This window comes from Carettochelys insculpta, chromosome 1 (assembly GCF_033958435.1).
Source record: "Carettochelys insculpta isolate YL-2023 chromosome 1, ASM3395843v1, whole genome shotgun sequence".
Lineage (NCBI taxonomy): Eukaryota > Metazoa > Chordata > Testudines > Carettochelyidae > Carettochelys > Carettochelys insculpta.
The window spans coordinates 283,373,491-283,390,567 of NC_134137.1; the positions used below are offsets into that span (position 1 = coordinate 283,373,491).

At 51.0% G+C, this 17,077-nt stretch overlaps 1 protein-coding gene across 5 annotated transcripts in view; it reads left to right on the forward strand.

Moving 5' to 3' along the window:
* Positions 1 to 17,077, forward strand: part of L3MBTL2 (L3MBTL histone methyl-lysine binding protein 2) — a 36,955-nt gene that overhangs the window by 4,919 nt on the left and 14,959 nt on the right. For 4 of the 5 annotated variants that reach the window (XM_075009838.1, XM_075009820.1, XM_075009811.1 and 1 more), the window contains exons 6-16: positions 3,861 to 3,978; positions 4,365 to 4,499; positions 6,736 to 6,824; positions 8,950 to 9,181; positions 10,161 to 10,240; positions 11,071 to 11,175; positions 12,537 to 12,684; positions 13,333 to 13,415; positions 14,345 to 14,579; positions 15,403 to 15,468; positions 16,431 to 16,553. In XM_075009838.1, coding sequence (XP_074865939.1) covers positions 3,861 to 3,978; positions 4,365 to 4,499; positions 6,736 to 6,824; positions 8,950 to 9,181; positions 10,161 to 10,240; positions 11,071 to 11,175; positions 12,537 to 12,684; positions 13,333 to 13,415; positions 14,345 to 14,579; positions 15,403 to 15,468; positions 16,431 to 16,553 — 1,414 coding nt within the window. Of the gene's footprint in view, positions 1 to 3,860; positions 3,979 to 4,364; positions 4,500 to 6,735; positions 6,825 to 8,949; positions 9,182 to 10,160; positions 10,241 to 11,070; positions 11,176 to 12,536; positions 12,685 to 13,332; positions 13,416 to 14,344; positions 14,580 to 15,402; positions 15,570 to 16,430; positions 16,554 to 17,077 lie in introns of those variants that run through there. The other variant, XR_012647629.1, reaches the window with a different exon arrangement.

Consider the following 17,077-nt stretch of genomic DNA (forward strand, 5'->3'; position numbering starts at 1 on the left):
GCCGGCTTCCAGGAGCCCAGGATTGGGAGAAGACAGTCAAGCTGAGTTGGTAGGACTAGGGCTCAGGAGATACGGGGCGCTGCACAACAGACGGTATGCAGCTTCTTACTATTTTATGTGCTGAATGGTGCAGATTTTACAGGTTTGAGGCAAAAGATGTTTTTGATGGTGTTGATATATGTAAAAGGGCAGGTACAGCCTCGAATGGAGTTAAAATTTCTTCCCCCTCCTCTTCCTACCCTTATTTTAACAGGGACCAGTCTCTAACTACATGTCAAATCCCTTATCGGCTCAGCTGTTTTGACTGCCCTGCCACTTCCCAGTTACTCTGCCTGTGTGTGCCCTATCTTGCTTTTGGATCAGATCTCTATTCCCAGTCCACTGTAGAAATACCTGCGTTGGCCTTCATAGCACCCAGCTGAGCCACACTATGTGGCTGGACTTGAATTGGTAGATCCCTGGGAAGAGGAGAAGGGATAGTCCATAAGTAACACGCTGCAATGTAAAATGTAAAAACAAGACTCCAGTTGCAGAAAAATACAGTCTGGGCACTATGGGTACCTAACTAGCTTGCTGCCTCTATCTATCTGCAGTGTCCCATCAGTGTGCCTTGCTGTTAAATACATGGAAAACATTCAGGCATATTTTACTGGCAAAGGAATAAGCAAACAAAAGACAGCCCATGCGTTTGGGGTACAGTAATTGTACTGCCTATTCTGACTGCCTTTGGATATGCAGTAATACCCTCTATATGTTTATCAGACACCAGTTAATCCGGGCCATTGGCATTCCCACACTGGGAACATTTGGACAGTCTCGGAGCAGGTACTCCAGTCTTGGAGTCCAGGCAAGTGATAGTTTCCATCCTCTCCCAAAAAAGTTCTTACACAGCCCAGTCCCCTCCCATCTGTGTGAACGAATACTTCAGACTTGGGAGGCATCTCTGGTACTTTCTAGAATAGCCTCTCTTCCCCTTGACACTGTAAAGGGATGGCTTGCAGGATCTTTTGTAGCCTACAGTAAAGTCGTACAGACTCCATGTGGGCACAGGCTATGCTTTAAAACTGTCTGTAAGCCAGGGTTAAATGGATTTTAGGTGCATCATCAGAGAATTGTATTGAATTAACTGTGATTTGAGCAGATTCAGTTAAACTGGTGCAATTTTATATGTAGGCCAGAGAGCTGAGCTATATTTCCTACTTCAGTTAGGCCCACTCCTGGTTTGTCTGCCTCTATCCCATTGAAAGCAACAAGAAGAACTGTGGCACCTTATAGGCTAATAGATATTTTGGAGCATAAGCTTTCGTGGGCAAAGATCCACTTCATCAGATGCATGAGTTGGGGAGGGGGGAAGGTTCTTTAAACCCTCCTCTGGAACCCCCTACTCATGCATCTGACAAAGTGGGTCTTTGCCCACGAAAGCTTATGCTCCAAAACATCTGTTAGTCTCTAAGATGCCACAGGTCATCTTGTTGCTTTTGAAGATATAGAGTAACTCAGCTACCCCCTTGATACTTATGCCATTGAAAGAATATCTTCACCTGCTCCTATTTCTAGAAGTAGCACTGAATAGTAATACAATGTCCTTGCCTTTCACTGACCAAGAGGAAATTATCTTGCTGGAAGGAACTAGTTTGAAACTCAAGTGAAATGACAACTTCTGCCATATTGGATGTGCTGTTGCTTGAACTGTTAACTTTCTCATCACTTCAGTTGCCATTCCACTAGCATAGAGCTCCTAGAGCAGGCTGCGAGAAGCAGACCAGATCCAAAAAGGTGAAAAAGCTGAGGTGTTGGGGACCAGAAGAAGAGCACACGAGAGCTATTTCTGAATATGTGCCAGGGCTCTGAATTCATGTGTGAGCATTGGTTAAAATGAGGTTTTCCTGTGAGACTGGGGAGGTGCCACCAGGAGGACAGGAATTGAAGCAGAACTTTGTGAAACAAGAAGTGTGAATGGAAAAGATGATTGCAAAAGAAAACAGACAAACAGTGGTTCAGGAGAAAACGGGAGCTACACTTACCCAACAGTGGCAACTGGCTAAGGCTATGGTGTAAATTTGGCTCCAACAATTCAGCCACTATGATCTGTTGCACTTTGCTTTCGTGTCTTGATATTGCAGCTGGTCTGTTGCCTTTGGTGTTTCATAAAACTATTCCTGGACAAGAGACCCTCTGGTGGACTTAGACAACCCACTTGCTGGTCTTTAATTGTAAGACTGCACTGAATTATTCTTCCGTACAATTCTCTTTTTTTCCACAAACCACATAGCACCTGCTTGAGTAGCAATCTGCATGTGTATGTACACAGATGTACTTCTTCCACTCTAATGTTGCATGTAATCTCTTACTTGGCCCATCAGTACACCCTGCGTGCTTTCTGACAGTCCCACACCCTGTACAAACAAAGGGCCTAAAACAGTCACTCTCTTACATAGACTAGTGCCTGCTTCTGCCATTAATCCCTTTGTTTTCAGTGGGGCGACTACCCATGAGAACTACTAATCAAGGTGCAAGAGCTGAGCCCTGAGATGTGGGGTTAATGATTGTAGCTCACATATGCTACAGAGGGCGACCCAACCCCAGCACAGCACAGTCATACTGCAAAACCCTGTCCATAAGCACTTGGAAAGTATGTACACAGTGAGTTTCTCTCTGGTAGTTTGCCCTTTTCAGCCAGTACTAGCAGATTACAGCTCCAGAGGAAACGGGCTACCTCCTCAGCTGCATGTGGGTTGCATCCTTGTTATGTTTTTCATAAGTCATGATCACTCTTGGTTTTGCATGTTATTCAGTAAACAGATATTATTATGCTTGTCCCTGTGCTGTCATTGTGGGTTAATGGGTTTTTCTGCCTTACTCAACTGCTGAAAACCCCATTCTACCACTTTTCTGCTCACTACATAGCTGAAACAGCATCGGGTAAAAATAGCTACGCACTTAGAATCAGTGAAGGTGGAGATACTATTAATACATATTTTAGTACATGAATAATTCCCTTTCCCTTTGATCCATTCTTAACAATCTGTAAACTTTCCCTATTTTGGGTGGGGTGGTGTGTTCGTGTTCGTGTTCGTTCGTTCAGGTGCATGCCAGGCTGCTCCACTAGGCCTGTGTCACCAAGAGTCAGTGCTCCTCTGAGCTACATGTGAGAGAACAAGGGCCTTGTGAGTTCTACTGATGACATTTGGAAACTGCTTAGGAGTTAATACTTCAGGTCCTTCAGTGATTTCTGGCATATTGGTCACCTTGCTCATGCCATCCTACAAAACTGTACTGTCATGCATGCAGCCATGACAATCATGGCAGGATACCTGATGTGGTCTTTTTGATCTCAAACTTGTATCCAGCTGCCCTGTAACTTCTGGGGTTATAGTTTCCATAGGACTGTTGTCTTTCTTTTTCCACTGTGATTGGCATTGTTGTTGTCATAATGGACTGGTGCTGCAGGGTCAAAGTTTGCACTCCAGAGGTAAGGAAAAATTTTCTGAAATTACGTAGTCACTGCTGCTTGTCTCAGAGCCAGACAGTAGCTTGGTTGCATGAGTCTTGACATGATCTGGATGGTAAACCAGCTTTAGATTTCAACGTCAACACCTGATTGAAACGACTTGAACAGTTTGGCTTTGAGCTCGCTGTCTGCAGACTCAGGAAGGCAATGGTGTCTCAGTTATGCTCGGTTCATGTTGTTATAGTTTCTTTTCATAACCCTAAAGGCTTCAAATAATTGTGGTTTAAATTAAAGCATTTATTGTGGAGCACAGCTCTGAGTAAAGAGGCAAATTGTGACCACAACTGCATGTATTCTGCAGAAACAATAACTTCTCTTCTTTCCCTTAATTTTTGCTGCAATCTTGTAGGTGCCGCTGTTTGAGCAGTGGGAGGATGTCATTAAAGGGATGAAGGTGGAGGTGTTGAATAGTGATGCTGTGCTCCCCAGCCGGGTGTACTGGATTGCCTCTGTCATCCAGATTGCAGGTGGGTCTCCGAGAGGCTTATCAGTAAGGTTTTGATGATAGCTGAAGAATGTTTAAAAGAGCTAAATATGTCTAGCCCGACCCTATGACAATTTAACAGAGCTACAAGAGCTGGCCAGGGATCTTTGGAAGGGGGAAAATGCCAAGGAGGGTTAAGAGTCATTAGGAGCAATAGATGGAAACTGAACGGAGAAACCAGCAGGACTTGTGGAATGACTTGGTGTTGCTGTGTTCCATTAAGGTGTGCCAGTGTTCCGTGGAAGGTGGTAGAAGTCCTTTCACTTGAGGTACTTGAAGCTAGTGTTTTTGTAAAATAACCAGTTTTGTGAAATAGCCAGAGCAGAGAAACAATCAAGATTTAATACATCTCTCATTTGTCTCCTTCAGGGTACAGGGCACTGTTGCGATATGAAGGCTTTGAGAATGACTCCAGCCATGACTTCTGGTGCAACCTGGGTACAGTGGACATTCATCCCATTGGCTGGTGTGCCATCAACAGCAAAATCCTAGTGCCCCCCCAGAGTGAGTACCTGGCTGGTGCCTTGCAATCAGAGGAGGGGCTAGTATTTAACTCGGCACGTCACAGTGTTTTGTTTCTCTCCTAGTTCAGTCTTGCAATGTCATGTTTGTAATGCTCAGGAATGCAGATCCACTGCTGTCTTCTGTTATAAAGCATCTATTTCCTTTGGTCCTCAAAGCAACTCCTTGGACTGATCTCTCTGCAGTTCCTTCTGGTTGACTAGGAGCGGTTCTGGGAGGAACTCCTCATCCTCTTCGACCACAAAGATCACTAGTGTTGCTGGCTAAAGAGCAACATTAAAAACCTTCTTTGCCAGGATCCTACTCACATCGTTTCAAGAGGACGTACCTTGACTTACATATCTTACCCAGCAGTCATGTAGCACTCTCTGTTATCTATCTCTTACTCAGTTGCTTTCTTTTTCCATAGCTTGTCCCAGCTTTCTACCCTCGCTCTTATTACCTTGGAACAATATACCAGGCTTGGGTTTGACTCCTCCCATCCCTGACAATCTTTTAAGCAAGACTGCATGTTTTTTCTAAAATCCTGCTCTGGGAGTTATCTTGGGAAAGCTCCACGGAGCATGTTATAGAGGCTGTCAGATTAGTGCCTGGTCTCCCGCAATGGCTGGGTGCCCACCCCTGCAGCAGCCAGAAAAGTCCCCCCGGCTGCTCAGCAAGCTGAGCCATCCCGAGCCTGCAATAATAGTCCATGTTTGGTTCGGCATCCACGCTGTTTCTCAGTGTCTTTGCCTCTGTGGCAAAGTTGGCCTGGTCCTTTTACCCGACTCCTTGTATGGGGGCAGACAGCAACTGCCCTCAACCTTCCATTAGTCTTTGCCAGGCACAGTTTGCCCAGTCCTTCTCCAGTGCTGCTTGTGTAAGGGGTGGACCACAACGGCTCACGTTCTCTACGGTGTGTTACAGCGTGGGATTCTCTGCCATGGCGCCTCCTTCTGGTCACTCAGGGAATGAGCTTGAGCTTCAGCAGGGCACCCTCATCAGGTGGTGTTCTGTCTGTCGCTCCCCACTCTGTGCACGCTCTGCTCTCTGGGCCTTTGTCACTGCCTGGGCTGTGGCATCCTTTTCAGGACGCTGCATTCTGGCCATGCCCGTTACGGTCTCTGACCCCTTTCCAGGCAACCTGGCAGCATTGACTCAGTGCCCCCACCACCGTAGCCAGCTGCAGCCTTCATCTAGCCCCTCACCTCAGGGGCAAGCCATGATCCATAACGGTCACTCTGGTGTGTGGCTAGGTGCGATACAAGGGAGAAAGGGAGGGACTCAGGCCCATCCACTGCTCTGAATCCCAGCCCAGGGACCCTCTGGTGGCAGCCTTGTCCTGCCCTCCTCCTCTCTCCCTTAACTGCATCACTTTCCCTGTGACCCCTTGCACCTTTCCAGCCTTCATATTGGCCAGCAGTGTGGCAGATGTCAAGCTGGAGCATCTCTCCTGAGCCTGCCCAACACTGGTCTGTCCAGCGTGCTTCCTCTGACTGGGACTTGGTCCTGCACCTTCCCTGGTCAGGCCCCAACTGACCCTGCTCTGTTAAGCAGCTCCTTTTATGCAGAGCTGTACCAGCAAGCTGCCCTCTGATTGGCTATTTCCGAGCCGTTCTCCAGTTGTGTGGGGCATTGTGCAGGCTCCCTCCCGCTTGGTTTAGCCCCTTCCTTTGTCTTGTAGTGGGGCAGCTGCCCCACTCCAGACACTTGTTATATTTTGTGTCTGACTTTGTAAGAAAGTAGTTTTTAAGCGTGGTGAAGCGTGGAGGAACAAAAGACAAATCAGACTCCTGAAAGGGTAGGGCAGTTTGGAACAGTTGAGAGCCCCTGGACTATACCAGCCTCTATTCTAAATCGGACTCTTCCACTTCTGCCTTGTTGTCCTGCGTGCTTACCACACCGAGCACAGTGGGATTTAGGTCTGTAATGAGGGGGCTCCATGGTGCAGCGATAATAGAATGTTAACTCATTTTCTTTACTTCCTGTGCCACATGGCTGCAAAGCCCTGGGACCTCATCAGAGCCCTGTCCTTCTCCTGGGGCGTGGAAGCAGTGTGTCTGTGAATGGGGGCCTGACACATGAGTGAACGCTGGCGTATCTGAACGGGAAGGTGAACAATTTAGACAAGCGGCTCCTGGAGAAGAGGAGGGGGGCGTCAAGTGCATTGTTAATTTTGTGCCCTGATGAAGCTGCAACAGGCAGATAAGGTGAGCTGCTGTTCTCTCTGCCTGCACAGCCATCCATGCCAAGTACACAGACTGGAGGGGGTACCTCATGAAGAGGCTGGTGGGAGCAAGGACCATCCCTGTGGATTTCCACATCAAGGTAAAAGAGAAGTGAGGGAGGAGGTTCTACAGTCCATCCAGCTTTCATGTGTATATGTCACACAGCACTGTGGGGAAGTCTCTCTTGGTTCAGCTCTGTTCACCTCTCCTGTCCATCATTGATACTGGGTAGGGCAGCCGTCTGGCCTGTACTGGACGGTAGTGCCCCGTATTTGGGACACCAAAAAGGCATCCCACCTTACTTTTGAAAAGGGACCGATTGCCCTGTATTTGGGCTGTCCCCCCTCCCTTGCTTCCCTGAGCCTCGGGGAAGCAAGGGGAGCGTGGGCAGCTGCTACTTCTCCAGGGCTTGGGGAGCACCAGAGGCTGCTGGTTTCCTGGGGCTCCCAGGGCGCGCCGCTGGCTCCTGGCTCCCCAGGGCTTGGAGGAGCCGCCCCTCCCCTCCATATCTCCCTGTCCTGTATTTGGGACAGGGAGATAGGGTCACCCTAATGCTGGGAGGGAGAGCAGGCATAGTGCAGGGCGGAGGAGGGCATCTTCCTTAAGTGCTGCCTAACACACCTCGTTGTAGGACAAAGTGGTCCTTGTGGCAGCTCCTTATTTATTGTGCCTGTGACCCAGCCAGGGTGACTGTTTTGTGTCGGTCTTTCAGGAGAGAGAGTGAGAGAGAGAGAGAGAGAGATTTCTGCATACACCAAATCTTGCTATTAAGTGTGAATTGTAGTAGTTCAGGGAATGAGCAGTTGGTTTTGAATAGAAACATTTTTCTTTGCCTTTGGAGGCGCAGCAAATGCGGGGCAAAGAGAGCGAGAAAGCTGACTCGTCTAGCTTCAGGATCTCCTGAAGTGCATGCAGCCGGTAACACTGGGTTTGAAAAGGCATTTAGATTTTGATAGCTCTGCTGGCCTTGTAACAAGCTGAAGGGACACTGATGCAGCTGCAGTGTGAGTAGCAAGAGGAGGCACGCTCCCCCTGCTGGCGAGTTTTGAAAAAGCTTATTTGTCTTGTTACAGATGGTGTATTTCTGATTGGAGGGAGGGAGTCAAGTTGCACCTCTCTAGGCTGGTGCTCTCTTGTCCAGCAACCTCCGTAATCAGGCGTGATTTTAGTTAGCTGGGCATCTAGTTATCATGGGTGTGGCCAAGTGTCCCACATTCCCATAAATTTTGTTTCCAGCCACCAGGCCTGGCTCTCAGTGTTCTCTGCTGTTGTTTGGCTGTAATTTGCCCCTAAATCTCTTCTGGGAGCCCAGTAAGCAGTGCAAGTGCTGGTGATGAGCTAGACGATATTGACCTCCCGTGGTCTGGCAAATTCTCCCCCCTGGCATTGGTCCGGTCCTGAGGGTGCTGGACAAGAGAGGTTCAACCGATACCATGCAAGAGCAGACAGAGGACTTGAGGGGATTCATGTGCATGTGGTCAGGGACACTGACCTGGTGTCTCTGTGGTTTCTGAAGTTGTGATTGTAGTGAAGATGCTTTTTTCATCGGATAATTTGTCAGACGCACTGGGCCGTAGTGGAGCACAAGCTCTGGGGAGTTCCCACTGACTGACAGAGTTGGCAATGGAGCGCTAGGGAGAGACTGGAGAAAAATTTCTACAAGGCACATCTGGGTTGGGGGGGACGGGGGCACTGAGACGTTGCTAACATGCGTTTTGCCATCTGCCGCTAGTTCTCGCCACACCCTGAAACCTGCGGTTTTGACATACCCAAGTGATCATCAGTACTTAAAAAAATGCCTTGGAACGTCCCTAAGGATAGATAGGGTTGGGCCTGGCCAAAACTGGGGAATGTCCCCAAAGGAAAAGCAAGTCCCTTAGTCAGTCGTACAAGTACTCCAGGATAGCGGTAGGGTGTGGAGGTGTTGCTAGAGGTTCCGTCTTTCTAGGAAGTGTGAAACAAAGGGCCTGATCCTGTTCCTGATGCAGTCAGTTGAGAGTCTCCCATTGACTTCACTGGAAGCTGGACTGCACCAGAGGTAGCCATGAAAGGCCATACAGCCATCTTCACTAGAAGTGAGGTGTGAGCCTCCTCTTTTGAGCTGGTGGAGTTGCATTCTGCCAAGCTAGAATTACCACAGGGATTTCACTAGTTGTTCGGTGGCGTGGTCTCCTAACAGCAGCTGTGCCCTTCCCTCAAGGGGTGCGTGTGTGTTGTCCTTGCAGATGGCAGAGAACATGAAGTACCCGTTCCGTCAGGGCATGCGGGTGGAGGTAGTGGATAAGGCCCACGTATCTCGGACGCGCATGGCAGTGGTGGACACAGTGATCGGTGGCCGGCTGAGGCTCCTCTATGAGGATGGTGATAGTGACGATGATTTCTGGTGCCACATGTGGAGCACGCTCATTCATCCAGTGGGCTGGTCACGAAGGGTTGGCCACAACATCAAGAAGACAGGTACAGATTCACGGGGCTTTCTCTGGAATCTCCCACCCCGCTGTCTCTCGGTCCCAAAGAGAGACTGACACAAGATTAGAGTTTGCGCTAGTCCTGGGATTTCACTGAATGCTTCTGATTCTGCCAAGGCTGTCCCGCGCCCTGCACACTGCGCCATGTTATCCCATCTTCTGCTCTCTGCCATAGCAGACCAGTGCTCTGTCCAGTTGCATAATCTGCCCTCTAGGAGCCGTTTATGAGAGGTTGCAAAGACCGAACAACCAACTGCAATGCAGCCGGCCAGTTCTGCTGTGCTGCATGTCAGTGGCACAAAAGTAGTTCCTTATTTCATCCCCCGGAGCGTCAGTGTGCTGCACCTTTGCTAGCCCGCCTCGTCACTAATGGCCATACGCTTATTGGGCTTTGTCTGACGACTCATGCTGGGTGCTTTAAGAGCAGGTTCTGCTGGTTCACCTTTTTTTTGCGGCTTGGCCCTCTTAAGGAGAGGAGTTTCTGAACAATGTTATTTCCCAGGGAAGTCCAGAGACGAAGAGGCATTTTATGCCCTGGGACTGCTCTTTCCATCAGTCCTTAAGAGGCAGCCAAGCAGCACGTGCTCCGAAAGGGGCCAGCATGCTGTGTTACACTTCAGACATGAAATCCAGGTGCAGCATAGGCATGCTTCCCTTTCTCTCACAGACCTCCAGGGCACGCTCCCCTGCCTGGTTGTCCTGTGTTGTCTGTCTGTGCTAAATCAACCATCCTTTGCATTCAGGGGACCCTTGGTTCCCATCACATAGGACATGGATCAGCCCCTTCGTATTATTGTTTTCCCTGTGTTCTTCTGAACGCCCCCTTCCAGCCCCCTCTGCCTGTCTGGTGCCTTCCTGTTTCTGATCGTTGCTGACCTCTGATCAGGCGGTGACTTTGACTTAGGCACCCTCTCTGTCACGTTAGAGGTCTCATTTCTGCTTCTCTGCCTCATTTCCTCCCCCGGCAGAAGAAAAGCGGAGTGACATGGCGAACCATCCCACCTTCCGGAAGATCTACTGCGATGCTGTCCCGTACCTCTTCAAGAAGGTAGGTGTGTTATGCCCTGGCGCCCTGCAACTGCCATGGCAAAGGGGTTATCGGGGGGCCTGGCCAGGAGCAGGTGGGACCCATCTCACACTTGGGCACGGCTGTTTGGGCTCTGAGCCATGTGGATGCTGAGCTCCCTTTCCCCTCGCAGCAGCGAAGAAAGGTCTGTCTCACAGAGACTGGAAGGGTGAGGTTGGTCAGCGCTGGGATAAGGGGGCTCACTTGTCCAGAGGCTTTGCTTGTTGCTGGGAGATGGAAAGAGGGGGTGTTTGAGGATGGGCTGGAGAAGCGGTGGGCAGCAGGAAGGGATGTTTGCTCTTTCAAGGTCAGGGTGGAGGGACTTGAAGATGCAGGAAGCTCTGGGGGATTGGTTGGGGAGAGGGCTTGTGTGGGGGTTGCGATGGGAGGTTCCTGCACTGTGCTGGGGGGGCGCACAGAAGGCTTCAGCTCAGGGTGAAGGAGATGCTCCTGTGAGGTTGGGCTGGACTGAGGGAGCGCAGGCCAGGCCAGAGGTTTGCATGCTGCAGAACATGGGCTGGAGCAAGGGGCGTACTCTGTTGGCGACTGGGAGGCTCTTTGGCGTTGGGACAGCTGGCTTGTCCGATTGATTGATTGGCTTTGGTTTGCCTCCATTGTTGAGTCACATTAGTGCCCCTTCCCCTTTTGTGTCACTTGTTTTTTCTGCTTTAGGGCAACATTTCCTTTCTCTTCTCTTCTCCTCCTTTTCCCCTGCTGTGCCCCTCTATGGCTTTGAATCCCCTTTGTGCACAGAGTCAGGCCATGGTCTTGATGGGACTCCCAGTTTGTGTTTTCCCCACTGTCCACCTTAGGTGCGGTCTGTCTATACTGAGGGCGGCTGGTTCGAGGAAGGCATGAAATTGGAAGCTATCGACCCCCTGAATCTGGGCAACATCTGTGTGGCTACTATATGCAAGGTAAACTGGGCTGAGAGGGAACAACACCCAAGTGAGGCCTGCGATATCTGAGCCCCTGCTCTGCAGTCTTACCCGTCAGGGCAGGGTGAGGGAGGAGTTGGGGCTCTTGTTTTGGGAAGGCTCCTGGGGGTGAAGCAGCTGGGAAGATGGTTGGGTTGAGGTACTAGGTCAGGGTTCATCAGGCTGCAGGTGGCCTCAGCAGCTGAGGTACTCTAGGCTGGGCTGTTACAGATACGTATAGGCATGCGTTTGTGCTGCCTGAGGACGGGGTGCTGGCCTGCCACAGTGTGAGTTCCTTGTCCATGCAGCCCACGTGCCATTCTCTTCTCCCACATGCTCTGTGCTGGATAATTGTCAGGGAGGATTGGCTTTCCCAAGAGGCCTTAGCAGTTCCTGGTGGGCGTCGGTGCAGCAGACTGAGTAAAGGTGTACGGGGGGCGTTGGGAGAAGGGCAGAGCGTATTCATTCTGCACGGCCTTGCTTCAGAGTCTGGCGTGTTCTCTCTTTGCACCCTCCTGCAGAGATCTGTCCACTCCCTGGGGAACACTTTGCATCGCTTGGCAGGCCCATACTCAGTGAGTCTTTTCCTTCTCCAGACTCTGTGCTCCACTTTGCATAACTTGAGAGGCAGCATTGTCATGGAACCATCAGTTCCCCGTACGACCCAAGGGCAGGGACTTGATGCGAAAGGCTGACTACAGATCACAAAAGCACTTTTGTTTGTCCAGAAAATGTTCCCCTTAAGCGGTGTCTGTTGTTATCCATCTTGAGGAATTGGAACATGGGGCTAACAAAGCTGACGATTCCTTCCCACCACATCATGGACATCTGCTCTCTTTTCTAGGCAAAGCAGCATCAGGCCTGGTTGGCAATGGGGTGGTGACATCCCAGGCACAGGTGGAAGTGGTGGTGGTGCTGAATGGAGGGTAGTGCTGTTGTCTGAGTCCGTAGTGAGCCAGTGATCCAGCACAGCCACGAGGGGTCTCTGTGCAGCTGGAGACGCTGTCCTTTGGGATAGAAAAATTCGCTTCTGAGCATTTGAAGTTACAGCACTTTTCAGAGCAGGATTGGGATCAGCCCTCTGTCCCTGATGAATTTCATTTTGGGTCACTGTTAGCTAAAACACCTGCTGCAGTTTCAGCTGGAGAGGCTGTCGCTCCCTTGTCTGTGATATGACAGTTGAGTGTGTTGCTGTGCGTTGTTCAGCATCTGCCGTGCTCCACCCCAGAGACGGCTGCATTTCACTAGTGAGGACATGATCCTCTGATAGATGAACTATAGAGCTCTGGAGGGTCTCTCAGGATACAAGGCTTTGGAGCATGCTAAGCTGCTCTTCTCTCGCCCTCCCCCTGTGTTGCCAGGTCCTTCTGGATGGTTATCTCATGATTGGCATTGATGGGGCAATGTCTGCAGATGGCTCTGATTGGTTCTGTTACCATGCCTCCTCACACGCCATCTTCCCTGTCAACTTCTGCCAGAAGAACAACATTGACCTGACCCCTCCGAAAGGTGAGGCTCCGAAACCTCCCACCCCCACCCTGAGCGCTAAAGTCGCTGGGCTACATGTCTTCCAGGGGTGTGTGAGGGCTTAACTGTGGCTCAGATGGAATAAAATTGTGTGGCTGCTTTCCTTGAGGAGTCAGCGTTGATGAGGCTGCACCAGCCAACCCGTTCAGACTGGCCTTATTTCCCACAGAGTTCCAAGGGATGGTTTTGGTATTTGATGGCCCTGAAGCTGAAATAAAAGTGAAGTCTGCTCTGAATTTGCCTTGCCATCAGATTCTGAACCTCGTGGGTGGTCTAATGCAGGATAGGAGGGTTTCTTCCTGCCTGCACTTTCTCCCCTGGGTGTAGGAGAGAGATCATGCTTCTTAATGCATTTAAAGTTTTTTTTTTTTTCCTCCTCCGTGTGGCAGCTGATAGGGGCTGTTTAATTTCCGCATAGCCCCTGTTGTCCACGTGTCAAAGCTTGCTGCTGCTCCTGGTCTGGGCTCAGCAAGGGAGTGCATTTCAGAGCAATGCAGTTCCTCTTATCTTCCTTGGGGCTGTGTCCTGGAAGTGCTACTGGGATATCTCTGCGGCCCTGTCTGCTGCTGCTCTTCCACTGTGCGCTCTTTCTCCCCACTCTTATACCCTGTGACCCTTTTACTGTTGCAGGGTATGATGCAAGGACTTTCAACTGGACAAGTTACCTGGAAAAGACCAAATCCAAAGCTGTGCCAGTGAGGCTCTTCAACATGGTGAGTATTGGCTGGCCAGGGGCAAGGCAGATACACCAGTGTGGAGCCAGCGTTCATGGAGGGGCAAATGCACCATAGGGTTTTCTGAGCTGGGCTGTTCTGTGATAGCGGCTAAAACTTGTGGGGGATGCTTGGGCGGGCATTCTTCCCATCAGTGGATGTGCCCTGAGTTCTTTCCTATAGGCCTTGTGAGTAAGGCCCTTAGTGGCTGGTGATGACAGGTAGTGCTCTGAACATCATAATGGAATGGTCTTTTGCTTATGGCGACTTGTTCTTTTAGCGCCCGCAGGGATATCCAAGTTCTTCTTGCGCACTGAAGTCACTCTCTGCCAGTGGTCCCTTTAATTTTTTCCACCCATGGGTGGAATACGTTTTGTTACGTGCACCAAGGCATGTGCGAATGTGCACCACCAGCACAAACATATACTGCCCTCTGCAGGTGCTCTGCTGGGCAGAACCTGACTCTCTCCTGGGTGGCCACCTAAGCGCCCTGCTTATGGGGAACACTGCTCTCTGCACTGAAAAGCAGCTGTCTCTGGGGTGATAGGCAGAAGTTGTTCCTCACCAGCAAAATGGCATGATGGTGCCACACCTGTCTCCCTGCCTCAGTCCCTGTGAGAGTGCTGGTTTACTGGGCTCAGTCCTCCTCTGAACGCTGCAGAGTTGCACCCTGTGGTTTAGCGTCTGACTTCTCTGTGGTCAGGCTGAGCTTTGCTGCGGAGCAGCTGGGCTAGTGGGCACCGGGCCTGTTTATATGGGGGCAGCTGAGGTCCCCCAGACACATCATGAAATGGACTTTGTTGCGGAGAGACCAAAGGAGCGTCACGGTGCTCTGTCTCCTTTTGCTGAGCGACAGCAGAACTGGTGTGTTGGCATTAGGGGTTGGGATTGGGTTGGCCGTGACTGGGTTGGGTTTTCCGTCTTCCCAGGACTGCCCAAACCACGGCTTCAAGGCCGGCATGAAACTGGAAGCAGTGGACTTGATGGAGCCCCGACTCATCTGCGTGGCCACAGTGAAGCGTGTGGTCCACCGCCTCCTCAGCATCCACTTTGATGGCTGGGACAGCGAGTATGACCAATGGGTGGACTGTGAGTCGCCAGATATCTATGCTGTAGGCTGGTGTGAGCTAACGGGCTACCAGCTGCAGCCACCAGTGGCGCCAGGTGGGTGAACCCCAGTTCTTGTGTCCCGATCGTGGCAACACTGGGTTTGATGGTGGGTCTCTGACCTCCTGCTTTGCACCTCATGTTCTCCTGCAACTTGTGGGACAGCAAAGCCCTCTCGAGTCCCACACGGACCCTTGCGCCCCTCACTCAGCCTGGCTTACCAGCTGACTGGAGAAACCCGATCTGTGGCTGGCAGAGAAGGGGACTGGCAGGTTGAGGTGGATTTTAGTCTCTCTTTTTTTCCCATCCCATCAACCAATGGGGCATTGTTCCTGCTAAAATGGAGCATCCAAGGAGCACTTCAGTGCATCCCTCTATCTGTGCTCTCTCCCTCGTTCCTCCGAGTACAGCCTTAGCCCACCAGACCTGCCAGCAGGTACAGCTCTGCCCCTGCCCGCCTTTCTCTTTCCCAGGCCCTGCAGTTTCCTGAGGCCCTCAGCCGCTGAGGTAAGTCTGAACCTCCCATGAGTGTCACTGCTCTCTTCAGCCTGGGGGGGCTGCTGCCACCAGTACACTCCAGATGCCTTCCCTTCACCTGAAAGTACTAGCCTCCTGCCTACTCCATCCGTCTTCGCTGGGGTACCACTGTGCTAGTTCTGCACAGCCTGCTATGCTCAGGGGCTTTTCACCCTGACCCTCACAGCCACACACCTGCCAGCACCACTATAGCCAGCTCTTCTCGCCGCTTACTTGGCGGTCCGGCTCTGGGAGAGAGGGTGGGCTGGTGAGCGTGAGTCTTGTATCTGCCTTGTAATGTAGCATCCCAGGTAAGTGCTGGTGATGGAGCCCGGCTTTCATTTCCCTCATGTCTTGATGACAGAGCCAACAACACCAGTAAAGGTCAAAGAGATGCCGAAGAAGAAGAAGAAACCCTATGGAAAGAAAAGTGAGTGACGGTTGGATTAGTCCCACCTCCACAGCACTTCCCTTTCCCCCATTGGCTGAAAACAGTTAAAAGAACCCTCTCGCCAGCAGGAGAGATTTGGGGTACGCCTGTCCCAGTGTGTGTGTTTATAGCTTCCTTATTCTGGTTAGCATCTGCTTGTGCTGCTCTTGCTGAGGAGACACCTGGGACCTGCGTGTGCGGAGGACTGTAGGCTATGGCTGTTGGCTGCAACCTAGACTATGATTGCCTGCCTCTGAGAACGTGTCCAGGTGACTGACATATTCTGTGGCAATGTGTGGCTACCCTGGCCTGGCTCGTTGGAATCAGTCCCTGATGTGAGCTTCTCACAGGTAGTCGTAGGGGTTGAGGATGGTTTCGCTGATAATTAAGAGGCTAATGGGCTGAGACTATGTTACAGGTCATTTGTGTGTTTGATAGCACCAAATATTTCCTGCCCCACAGAATTTATGATCTCAAAGCCCATCGCACTCTAACTATCAAAATTATACAGACCCTGTCAGTTTTTCAGGGTCTAGATCCTGAGTGTTAAGCAAGCACTTAACTGAACTCAGGGGGCCTGCTCAGGTGTTTAAGTGCTTTGCTGACTGAGAGCCTTAGTGTTTCAGAACTTGCAGCTGGATATTTTTGATGATTTGGAAACGTGGGTTCTTCTATATCCCTCTTCTCTGCCTCTCTTTGGAGTGTGTTGTGTGGGGAGTTAAACCTTCAGAGGCTCCCCACTGCCTCTGAGCAAGATGCCACCAGCAACTGGGAAGTGAGTCTGAGTTACGGAGAGCGGGAGGGAATATCACTGCCTTTCAGCCAAGCAGAACACACGTTGTTGGCCTAATGTGCTTGGTCCCGCCCAGGAAAGCCCCTTTCCCCAGTTGATGACTGTCTGTCTTTAGTGAAAGAACAGATTTCCCCAACACTTTTTTTTTTTCCCATTCTTCTTCATTAAGGGAAAAAGATGTCATCCAAAACCCGGTCCCTCAAGCAGACAACCAAGAAACCAGCTGGCCTCAAAGCAACACGAGAAGCAAAAGCAGCAAGCAAGGCCTTCCTGGTGCCAGCACCTGATGAGAGTAAGAAGAGAGAGTCACTCCAGCCTGCAGCCCACCCCTACATGCTGGAGGCCATTAGCAATCCTGTGACTTGCTCCCCTTCCTAGCAGACATGCCCTGGGGCAGGGCCATAACAAGGGTGAGGTGACGGAGGCACTCGCCTCTGGCACCAAACTTCAGGGGGTGCAGTTAGCTGGCTGGGCAGCTCTGGCCTAGCTGCATGTGGCTCTTTAGGAGCCATTTGCAGCTCGTTATGCTGCTGGTGTCCCTGCAGCAGCAGCTACCACCAATGGAGTTGCAGCCGCCTGTTGGTGTGGGAGGAGTTTGAGCAGGGGGAGGAGGGGGGGTTTGTCCCTGCAGCAGAATAAGGAGCTGCAAGTGGCTCTTAAAGAGCCAAGTGCAGCTTGGATGGAGCTGCCCAGCCAGCTGTCTGCACCCCCTGAAGCAACCCTGCCCCAGCTGCAGCTGCTGTGGGCGCCTGCAGCAGCCATCCCTGCCTCCTCCCAGCCGGGGAACTCGCTAGCCGTGTTTGTAGGGGTGTCTGG